Source organism: Oncorhynchus clarkii, chromosome 1 (genome assembly GCF_045791955.1).
Source record: "Oncorhynchus clarkii lewisi isolate Uvic-CL-2024 chromosome 1, UVic_Ocla_1.0, whole genome shotgun sequence".
NCBI lineage: Eukaryota > Metazoa > Chordata > Actinopteri > Salmoniformes > Salmonidae > Oncorhynchus > Oncorhynchus clarkii.
In genome coordinates, this window is record NC_092147.1 from 68,847,810 (window position 1) to 68,859,854 (window position 12,045).

Here is a 12,045-nt window from a genome sequence, read left to right on the forward strand (position 1 = left end):
ACACCACCCCAGCCGACGCTTGGCATTGTACATTGTTGATCTTAGGCTTGTGTATGGCTGCTCGGCCATGGAAACCTATTTCATGAAGCTTCCGATGAACCGTTATTGTGCTGACATTGCTTCCCGATGCAGTTTTGAACTTGGTAGTGAGTTTTGCAACTGAGGACAGACGATTTTTCCACGCTTAAGCACTTGGTGGTCCCGTTCCGTGAGCGTGTGTGGCCTACCACTTCACGGGTGAGACGTCGTTGCTCCTAGATGTTTCCACTTCACAACAACAGCACTTACTGTTGACCGGGGCAGCTATAGCAGGGCTGAAATTTGATGAACTGACTTGTTGGAAAGGTGGCATCCTATGACGGTGCCACGTTGAAAGTCACTGAGCTCTTCAGTGAGGACATTCTACTGCCAATGTCTGTCTATGTAGATTACAAGGCTGTGTGATCTATTTTATACACCTGTCAGCAATGGGTGTGGCTGAATCCACTAATTTGAAGGGGTATCCACATACTTCTGTATATTTAGTGTAGGTACTGTAGGTGACTGCACATGCAAGCACTCCACATCTCTTATGCCCCATCCTTACTCAATTCCGGCCTCAAGGTCTGCAGTACTGCTGGTTTCTATCATTCCCCTCTAATCACGGAGTAATTCAGACCTGGGACACCAGGTGATTGGAATCTCTGGTCAATCAGTAACACTGGTCAATCAACTGCCAGGGAGTAAATAAAGCCAGCAGTAATGCGGATTTGACTACCCCTGTCCTGTTGGTCACTACAGAGAGGCTGGGATTGGATGACCATTTCAGAGTGTTCTTTACCCTGTGACATTCTCTGTCCTGTGACATTCCCCAAAAGATGTATCGGTCACTACTGGGTTGTTGCTGCTAAATATGATTTTGTAGGCAACCAAGACAGAAAAAATAAAAGTGGGAAAAAAATAGAAAGTTTCTCTTAAAGGGGAAAAAAACATGAGGGTTCAATAAATCCTCCAAAACTTGAAAAATAAAGAAACAGAAAATATAGATATTTACAATGGCACAAATGCACCCTATTCCTGTTGCTAGGCCAAGTCTGCTGCCATTGGATACACTACCATTGCCATGGTAATCAGTGCGTCTCTGGGAAAGTGAAATGGGGGGAGGGGGGGTGTGTCACTTGTGTGTCTCTCTCCTATACAGACAAATGTTCTCTCTCCTATACAGACAAATGTTCTCTCTCCTATACAGACAAATGTTCTCTCTCCTATACAGACAAATGTTCCGTAGGCTTTTTCCTGCATCAAAAAAAAAAATGCTATTTATTTTCTGGCTTGATACTGACCTACAGCTTCTTTCTGGGCAACCCTGAAGCTGTGAGCCAATGTGAGGGATGAAGGGCCTACTCTGGGGGGGAGACAGTAGGCTAGTGAATCCATAGACAGGTAGGCTTGGCCTGGCTGCTGGGGAGAGCATTGAGGGGAAATGCAGATGCAGGAACGGGCTGGTGTGTGTTTTTTTGCGTGTGAGCATTTGTTTGCGTGTCTGTTTGCGCATGTATGCGTGTGTTAGCCCATGTACTGTAGATACGGGTTCTGTGGAAGGGAAATGGTTGTGGTGGTGGGAATGCTGGAGATGTTGGATGGAGTTGAGAGAGCCAATGGAATTCCAACAAGACAAACTGCCACAGACCCTCGAGCATCTCAACCGAGAGAGAAAGAGAGAGAGGGAACAAAAGAGAGAAGGAGATAGAGAAAGACAAAGCAGATCTCACCATCAAACAAACACTGGAGCTGGACTTCCTTTTCTGAACAGATTGCAACAGAGAGGGGAAAAACAGGGCATCATAGGGAAAAATGAACCAATAAAAATAGAGGGGGGAAAAAATGAAGCTGCCAGTTAGATCCCACAGAGAAAAACACATCCACAGGAGCTTGAAGAAGGACAAACGGGAAACATAGAGGGAGTTGCTTTCCACCAATAAAATAAAATGACATAGCTGTAAAGCAATATGGATCCGTTAAGTCATATTCAACAAATTTATGATCATGACCAATGATATCATGCCACAGATTACAAACACCTGCGTGTGTCCAATGGAAGCCTATATATACTTGTGACCTGCAGTGTTTGACATGACACCCTGATGAAGACGACTTAGCTCTGGAAACGTTGGTAAATAAATGATTGCGCCGGAGCTACTAGAATGTGCAGCTTTTCTTTTCAACGTTAAGGCGGGTTGTGTTGCTTTAGACCTGGTTATTGTTTGGCCTTTTGTCGATCATGGCACTTCACTGCATGCACTGACTCCGTGTTGAAAACCAATGATCGTTCAGCATGCGGATCACTCGGATCACTTAGGATCAGAGGAGAGGTTTTGCTGGTGAAAAATGTGTCTTTCTGTGCTAGCTGTCTGCACACACAAAGTTACACACTCACACACATCCAAACTGAAAATCATAACTTTACTATCAATTACTATGGGTGTAGATTATATACAATTTACACAATCTGGACAGCTGATATGGACAGTGAAGTAATATTTATCTATAATAACCTTTATCTATAATAACCTATAATACCGTTCCCCCCCCAGCAAGCGATATTTCAACTGCCTGTCATTTTATAAACATTACAGACACTGAGTTGTGAGACGTCTTAAGAAGTAAGACGTCTTGGGGAAGGGGAGACCAAAACGTCTCTCCATTCCCACGGCATACACTGGAAATCTGTCTCCTAATGCCAACGCACTTCTCAGGAAAATATAGATATAGCAAGAGCAGGAGAGAGAGAGAGAGAGAGAGAGAGAGAGAGAGAGAGAGAGAGAGAGAGAGAGCACTCAAAAGACAGGAGAAGAGAAAAAGAGATGAGGCACAGAGCTTCCATACAGCTCAAAACCCTTACCTTCACTCCACCATCTGACTTCTTGTTGAGTAAACTTTTGCATGCTGAAACAGAAGAGAGAGAGGGACAGACATTAGGACATGACTGGCAGCTAATCTAGAACAAACCACGCCCAGCGTCAATCAACCAGGAGCCATAGTGTCGGAGGAAAATAGAGGACAGTGATGTCACAAGCCTCTGTGGTCACTGAGGTGAAGACCTGCTCAGTAGAAGACCTGCTCAGTAGTCATCTGACGCTTGGACATTGAAGACTGTAGGGAGCAGGGTACCTGTACGTACAGTGAGAGCAGGGTGGTACAACAGTACCGTTTCCTTTTCAGCATGCCTCACAGACATATTATCACATATCGCATACATGCTCTCGACGCCACACACACTGTACATACATTACAGTACATTGCAAACGCTCACATAGAAAAATAAAAACCACAGAGAGTGAGACATATAAACACACAGAGAGTGAGACATATAAACACACAGAGAGAGAGACATATAAACACACAGAGAGTGAGACATATAAACACACAGAGTGAGACATATAAACACACAGAGAGAGAGACATATAAACACACAGAGAGTGAGACATATAAACACACAGAGAGAGAGACATATAAACACACAGAGAGTGAGACATATAAACACACAGAGAGTGAGACATATAAACACACAGAGAGAGAGACATATAAACACACAGAGAGAGAGACATATAAACACACAGAGAGTGAGACATATAAACACACAGAGAGAGAGACATATAAACACACAGAGAGTTAGACATATAAACACACAGAGAGTGAGACATATAAACACACAGAGAGAGACACAGAGACTGAGAAAAATACACACACAAACACATATATATGATAACCTTCAATCAGGTCTCACAGATCCTCAGTCCCTTACCTTCCATTGAAAAATGTAGGAAGGAGGGCAAGGGGAAAAAAGGGCAAGATGTTTGTTTTTTAAAGGTCAGTATCTTCATATATCGTGACAACAGGCACATTGGACTCGGGCTCGTTCGCAGGTGGTTCATGCGATGGTGGTTGGTGGGTCATATCAAAAGCTTGGCATGCATTATCCACAGCATACTACAGCTCCCAGGTTGCAGCTCAGCTCCTAGAGTGCAGCCCAGCTAAAGGGTGCATCATAGGGGAAAACAGGGAGACACCCTGCCTTCCAGGCATCTAAAGCCTAGATAGACTGTACTGCGGTTGTAAGCCGTAACCAGTATATCTTCGTTCAACTGCTGCAATTAAAACAATTGAATTCCATCTATCATCCAGGCGGGAGAAACAAGACAACAAACAGCAACAGAAAGGGCCAAGGGGTCGTGTCCAAGTGTTACTCAAAGCTTCTGTGGGCGTGACCCATCACCAACCAACTCAAGCTGCCAGTGACATAGTGCTGCTCTTTCACCATAGGAAGGTTCACGACGGGAAGAAATCAAACGGAGCAAGCAACACCGAAAGAGATAAAACGAGAAAGAAATCAGAACCACCCAGGTGCATCTGGTAACCCATGCAGGCTTGCAGAGGCACAGATACATGCTGGCTGGTTGGAGGTGCTAGTCCATGCAGGCGAATGCAATGAGGCTGTGGGGTATTGGCATCAACTGGGAATTGATTAAGATCTGTGGATGTTAATTGGACTGATTTGCGGAGGGAAAGTAGGGTGTGGGTGATTGTTGTTTTGTTTTTAGAGCTAAGACTGCCCAAACGTTCGTTGACAAAGATTTATTTAGTGGAAAGAAAGAGAGACATGCACACACTAGGTAGGTAGACTGGCACACATATTGTGCATGCACACACTCACACAGTCCTATTGTATCAGCGCTGTGACTTAGTGTGCATTAATAACCTAAGCTAAATCAGGTTAATGTTGAAGGTGTGAAATATGTCTGAATTTAGACAAAATAAGGCCATTGTCACCTGACAAATGTCATTATTATGGAAAGGAGATTTCTGTCTGCTATCACACAGCCTCAGACAGCTCTAAATATAGCAGACTAACCAACATCATCATTAAGTTTGTAGACGACACGACAGTGGTAGGCCTGATCGACGACGACAATGAGACAGCCTATAGGGAGGTCAGAGACCTGGCAGTGTGGTGCCAGGACAACAACCTCTCTCTTAATGTCAGCATGACAAAGGAGCTGATCATGGACTACAGGGAAAGGACGGCCGAGCACGCCCCCATTCACATCGACGGGGCCGAAATTGAGTAAATCACTGGGGCCGAGCTTCCTGCCATCCAGGACCTCTATACCAGGCGGTGTAATTGTCAAAGACTCCAGCCACCCAAGTCATAAACTGTTCTCTCTGCTACCAGACGGCAAGCATTACTGATGCACCAAGTCTGGAACCAAGATGAGCCTGAATAGCTTCTACCCTCAGGCAATAAGACTGCTAAATAGCTAGTTAAACAGTTAACTAAATAGCTACCCGGACTATCTGCATAGAATCTTTTTGACTCATCACATACGCTGCTGTTACTGTTTATTATTTGTCCCTTTATTCCTAGTTATATGTACATATTCTATCTCTATTACCTCGTACCCCTGCACATCCACTCTGTACTGGTACCCCGTGTATATAGCCAAGTTATCGTTACTCGTTGTGTATCTATTATTACGTGTTTTACTTTTCTATTATTTCTCTATTTTCTTTCATTCTGCATTGTTGGGAAGGGCCCGTAAGTAAGCATTTAACAGTTAGTCCACACCTGTTGTTTACCAAGCATGTGACAAATACAATTTGATTTGATTTGACTCCCTACCTACGTGAGAGAGTGCCCGTGTGACAATGAGAACTATGTCTGTCATCTTCAATTCTCATTTCTTTAGAACATCACACAATGTTAATGCATTGCCAAGGGCTAAAATAGAACTCCTTTCTATTTCTGACGCAGTCCTGCCTCTCCCATCTCCTCATTGGTTTATAGAAGCAGGTACCCACGTGCAATCTCCTCATTGGTTATACCCACGTGGGTGATTGAAAGATGAACTGTGTTGCTGGTTGTCATGGTAATACTATGAAAGTTTAGATGCCAATCACCATTTAAGTTCAAAGATGAAAAAGCCTGGAAGGAGGAGAGATGACTAGAAACGATTTGGTTGACTGTTTTATGTGTGGATTATTTGTCGGAGTAGAGGACCTTGTACATTTCAGGTAAAATAACAACCTAATGTTTATATCCCAGGACCAATTAGCTAGCAACAGCAAGCTAGCTAAATAGGACAAATTAGCTAGCAAGTGCAAGCTAACTAGATAAATTGCCATAAATGTTTAATGCTTTTCAACCTGTCCCCAAATTAGTGTAATTGGTTCAGAGTTTGTTTTGATATTTTAACCTGTGTGTCGTGATCGCGTTTGGTGTGTGGGGACAAAATAAATGTATGCACGATGGCGCACGCGCGCAGCCGGTTTGGGTTCCGTGTAAGCCTTAGGGAGGGCCAGCCTTGGTCCAGAGTCCTGGATCACTCAGAGGGTTCTGTCTCTTCCTGGCCGGTTCCCCTCTTTCCACTGGGATTCTCTGCCTCTAACCCTATTACAGGGGCTGAGTCACTGACTTACTGGTGCTCTTTCATGCCATCCCTAGGAGGGGTGCGTCACTTGAGTGGGTTGAGTCACTGATGTGATCTTCCTGTCTGGGTTGGCGCCCCCCCTTGGGTTGTGCCGTGGCGGAGATCTTTGTGGGCTATACTCGGCCTTGTCTCAGGATGGTAAGTCGGTGGTTGAAGATATCCCTCTAGTGGTGTGGGGACTGTGCTTTGGCAAAGTGGGTGGGGTTATATCCTTCCTGTTTGGCCCTGTCCGGGGGTATCATCGGATGGGGCCACAGTGTCTCCTGACCCCTCCTGTCTCAGCCTCCAGTATTTATGCTGCAGTAGTTTATGTGTCGGGGGGCTAGGGTCAGTTTGTTATATCTGGAGTACTTCTCCTGTCTTATCTGGTGTCCTGTGTGAATTTAAGTATGCTCTCTCTAATTCTCTCTTTCTCTCTCTCTCTCTCTCTCTCTTGGAGGACCTGAGCCATGGGACCATGCCTCAGGACTACCTGGCATGATGACTCCTTGCTGTCCCCAGTCCACCTGGCCGTGCTGCAGCTCCAGTTTCAACTGTTCTGCCTGCGGCTATGGCATCCTGACCTGTTCACCGGATGTGCTACCTGTCCCAGACCTATTATTTGACCATGCTGGTCATTTATGAACATTTTAACATCTTGGCCATGTTCTGTTATAATCTCCACCCTGCACAGCCAGAAGAGGACTGGCCACCCCTCATAGCCTGGTTCCTCTCTAGGTTTCTTCCTACGTTTTGGCCTTTCTCTGGAGTTTTTCCTAGCCAACGTGCTTCAACACCTGCATTGCTAGCTGTTTGGGGTTTTAGGCTGGGTTGGGTGTGTGTGTATGTGTCTGTGGGATGTCTTGTTGGGAGGATGGCCACTCTAGAGCTGTAGAGTATGTGCCAGTGCGCAGGTAAGTGAGGGGTGGGGGAAACCAAGGGTCAGTGGCGGGCACTCCAGGCTACATGCTAACAAACCAGGGGGCAGTGTTGGCACAGTGCCAGGCTACTGCGGCTCCCCTGCCCTGACTAACATACCTTCTGAAGCAAGAGCAGCTGTGCTGGTGGTGGCCGCAGGGCTGGTGTGCTGTCGGCCCACTATTGGACAGAGAGGCATTCAGTTGGGAGGGACCAACCAGGCAAGAGGCGTGGCCTCTCTAGAGCACAGTGTCACTTACTTCTTTAAGTGCCCCCCCCGTTCACACCACTCACTCACCTTTTTCATCTCATAGATGATGTGAGGAGGGCGGGCAGATACATCCATGGGCTACAAGCTGTATATCCTACTGATACTTACCCCAGTGTGCACACTCGATGTTAACAAAAAAAACTTCAATGGCCTATCATTGATCACAAACGACTATAACAAAAGATTGCCACAAAAAAACACTGAGATCAACAAGTGACAGTTATGCAGTGTTATGAAGCAACATTGTACACACAACACTACTTTCTTACGAGCAGAGAGCTCTATGTCAAATGTCTGTCCTCCACGATAGTGCTTTACGTACTGCTGGGATTTGAAATTATAGTCTGAAATGTCTCAATTAGCCAGGAAACGTGGGCCATAGAACTTAGTATCCCAGAATTCCTGGGCACGCAGGTGGGTTGTGGATGTATACAAGGACAAACAACCTACTCTACACATCTGCACTCTACAATGCTCCTTATTATAAATGTCACTACTTATTTATAAAGTCGATTTAACAACAAAAAGGTCAATGCATCTACTTAGGGAAGTGGTTGAGAGAGCGTTCAAGGCAGTTTCCTCTCAAAGGGAGATTCAATCCGAGGTAAGGACACTAAACCTCTGAACACACAGAAATGTATTATTGCCTATCTTTGGATTACTTTGACGGACTAGAACGCAGAAGAACACTATAATGCCATTCTAAATGTGAAGACCCAGATGCCCCCCTCACCTGAGAAGTTTCTGGTCACCAGCATGGTGGTGAGGATGGCTCCCTGGAGAAGACAGAATACAGAGGTAGGACAGGGGATAATATACAATCTCTCTAACACAACCGATTGGATATATGTGTGTGCACCCAAGTGAGTGTCCGTGTCTGTACACACTCACCTTGAGTTTTCTCCTGGCGTTGAACTTGCGCAGGCACTCCACAGTCTCTTGGCGGTGCATCATGGAAGCCACTGTGGAACGTTGCTGGTCGGGGGAAGAGGAGCAGAGAAGAGGTGGAAAGCAGAGAAGTAACAACAAAGCAATGATTACGCCATCCCAGCACCAGTTATGGAGGTAAAATGGGGCCAACGTTACCATAAATGTAATAGCGTGTGAGTGATAGCCTGGTGATGGGGTGACTTACGCAGATCCATGGGTGCTTGAGAGCCTGGTCAGCAGTGATCCTCTTGGCAGGGTTGATGGTCAACATCTGGTTGATCAGGTTCTTGGCTTCGGGGGTCACTGTGTCCCACTCTGGGGAGGGGAACTGGGAGGGAGGGAGCGAGGGGAGGGGGGGGAGAGAGAGAGAGAGAGAGAGAGAGAGAGAGAGAGAGAGAGAGAGAGAGAGAGAGAGAGAGAGAGAGAGAGAGAGAGAGAGGAAATCATTAGAGATGCACATTAAGTAAATACGGTACAACGACAAATACACAGATAAACATACAGTGAGTTCCAAAAGTTTTGGGACAGTGACATGCTTTGTTGTTTTGGCTCTGTACTCCAGCACTTTTGGATTTGAAAGGATGCAATGACAATGAGGTTAAAGTGCAGAGGGTATTTCCATCCATATCGGGTATGGAGACCAAAAGTATTGGGACAAATGATCTTATATGTGTATTAATGTAGTCCAAAGTGAAGTATGTGGTTGCTACCATGATTACAGATAATCCTGAATGAATCGTGAATAATGATGAGCAAGAAAGTTACAGAGGCATAAATATCATACTCCAAAAAAATGCTAACCTCCCTTGTTATAGTAATGGTGAGAGGTTAGCATGTCTTGGGGGTATGATATAAAATGCTAACCTCCCTTGTTATAGTAATGGTGAGAGGTTAGCATGTCTTGGGGGTATGATATAAAATGCTAACCTCCCTTGTTATAGTAATGGTGAGAGGTTAGCATGTCTTGGGGGTATGATATAAAATGCTAACCTCCCTTGTTATAGTAATGGTGAGAGGTTAGCATGTCTTGGGGGTATGATATAAAATGCTAACCTCCCTTGTTATAGTAATGGTGAGAGGTTAGCATGTCTTGGGGGTATGATATAAAATGCTAACCTCCCTTGTTATAGTAATGGTGAGAGGTTAGCATGTCTTGGGGGTATGATATAAAATGCTAACCTCCCTTGTTATAGTAATGGTGAGAGGTTAGCATGTCTTGGGGGTATGATATAAAATGCTAACCTCCCTTGTTATAGTAATGGTGAGAGGTTAGCATGTCTTGGGGGTATGATATAAAATGCTAACCTCCCTTGTTATAGTAATGGTGAGAGGTTAGCATGTCTTGGGGGTATGATATAAAATGCTAACCTCCCCTGTTATAGTAAGTCATGGTGAGAGGTTAGCATGTCTTGGGGGTCTGATATTTGAGCTTTTGTAACTTTCTCATCATTATTCACGATTCATTCAGGACTACCTGTAATCATCATAGCATCCACATTACAGTGCCTTCGGAAAGTATTCAGACCCCTTGACTTTTTCCATATTCTGTTACATTACAGCCTTATTCTAAAATTGATGAAATAAATAAAAATCCTCATCAATCTACACAATACCCTATAATGACAAAAAGAAAAAAGGATTTTAGAATGTTTGCAAATGTATTAAAAATAAAAAAACTGAAATACCTTATTTACATAAGTATTCAGGCCCTTTGCTATGGGCCTCGAAATTGAGCTCAGGTGCATCCTGTTTCCATTGATCATTCTTGAGATGTTTTTAGAACTTGATTGGAGTCCACCTATGGTAAATTCAATTGATTGGACATGATTTGGAAAGGCACACACCTGTCTATATAAGGTCCCACAGTTGACACTGCATGTCCGAGCAAAAACCAGACCATGAGGTCGAAGGAATTGTCCGTAGAGCTCCGAGACAAAGGAATTGTCCGTAGAGCTCCGAGACAAAGGAATTGTCCGTAGAGCTCCGAGGCAAAGGAATTGTCCGTAGAGCTCCGAGACAAAGGAATTGTCCGTAGAGCTCCGAGGCAAAGGAATTGTCCGTAGAGCTCCGAGGCTAAGGAAATGTCCGTAGAGCTCCGAGGCAAAGGAATTGTCCGTAGAGCTCCGAGGCAAAGGAATTGTCCGTAGAGCTCCGAGACAGGATTGTGTCAAGGCACAGATCTGGGGAAGAGTACCAAAAAATATCTGCAGCATTGAAGGTCCCCAAGAACATAGTGGCCTCCATGAATCTTAAATGGAAGAAGATTGAAACCACCAAGACTCTTCCTAGAGCTGGCCGCCCGGCCAAACTGACCAATCGGGAGAGAAGTGTGGCGCACAATTGTCCCAGCGTCGTCCAGGTTAGGGGAGGGTTTGGCCCGGGGTAGGCCGTCATTGTAAAATAAGAATTTGTTCTTAACTCACTTGCCTAGTTGAATAAAGGTAAAAAAAATATATATGTAAAAGGCCTTGGTCAGGGAGGTGACCAAGAACCCCATGGTCACTCTGACAGAGCTCTAGAATTCCGCTGTGGAGATGGGAGAACCTTCCAGAAGGACAACCATCTCTGCAGCACTCCACCATCAGGCCTTTATGGTAGAGTGGTCAGACGGAAACCATTCCTCAGTAAAAGGCACATGACAGCCTGCTTGTAGTTTACCAAAAGGCACCTAAAGGACTCTCAGATCATGAGAAACAAGATTCTCTGGTCTGATGAAACCAGGATTGATCTCTTTGGCCTGAATGCCAAGCATCACGTCTGGAGGAAACCGGCACCATCCCTATGGTGAAGCATGGTGGTGGTAGCATCATGCTGTGGGGATGTTTTTCAGCAGCAGGGACTGGGAGACTAGTCAGGATTGAGGCAAAGATAAACAGAGCAAAGTACTGAAAGATCCTTGATGAAAACCTGCTCTAGAGCACTCAGGACCTCAGACTGGGGCAAAGGTTCACCTTCCAACATGACAACCACCCTAAGCACACAGCCAAGACAATGCAGGAGTGGCTTCGGGACAAGTCTCTGAATGTCCTTGAGTGGCCCAGCCAGAGCCCGGACTTGAACCCAATCGAACATCTCTGGAAACACCTGAAAATAGCTGTGTAGCGACGCTCCCCATCCAACCTGACAGAGCTTGAGATGATCTGCAGAGAAGAATGGGAGAAACTCACCAAATACATGTGTGCCAAGCTTCTAGTGACATTCCCAAGAAGACTCAAGGCTGTAATCACTGCCAAAGGTGCTTCAACAAAGTATTGAGTAAAGGGTCTGAATTCTTATGTAAATATGATATTCACTTTTTATTAGCATGGAGTATTGTGTGTAGATTGATGAGGGGGGAAAAACTACTGAATCAATATTAGAATAAGGCTGTTATGTAACAAAATGTGGAAAAAGTCAAGGGGTCTGAATAGTTTCCGATGGCACTGTAGCTCAACACACACCACAGCACGAGGCTCTTTGTGATTGAGACTCGTTGAATTG

The 12,045-nt window shown here is 45.0% G+C and overlaps 1 protein-coding gene across 15 annotated transcripts in view; it reads right to left on the reverse strand.

Annotated features, from left to right (window-relative positions):
• Positions 1-12,045, reverse strand: part of LOC139411391 (calcium/calmodulin-dependent protein kinase type II subunit gamma-like) — a 116,722-nt gene that overhangs the window by 24,318 nt on the left and 80,359 nt on the right. For 8 of the 15 annotated variants that reach the window (XM_071157731.1, XM_071157739.1, XM_071157781.1 and 5 more), the window contains exons 10-14: positions 8,771-8,893; positions 8,527-8,610; positions 8,369-8,411; positions 7,485-7,544; positions 2,882-2,925 (exon numbers count right to left, since the gene is read on the reverse strand). In XM_071157731.1, coding sequence (XP_071013832.1) covers positions 2,882-2,925; positions 7,485-7,544; positions 8,369-8,411; positions 8,527-8,610; positions 8,771-8,893 — 354 coding nt within the window. Of the gene's footprint in view, positions 1-1,751; positions 1,785-2,881; positions 2,926-7,484; positions 7,545-8,368; positions 8,412-8,526; positions 8,611-8,770; positions 8,894-12,045 lie in introns of all 15 variants that reach the window. The other 7 variants (XM_071157819.1, XM_071157809.1, XM_071157764.1 and 4 more) reach the window with 2 other exon arrangements.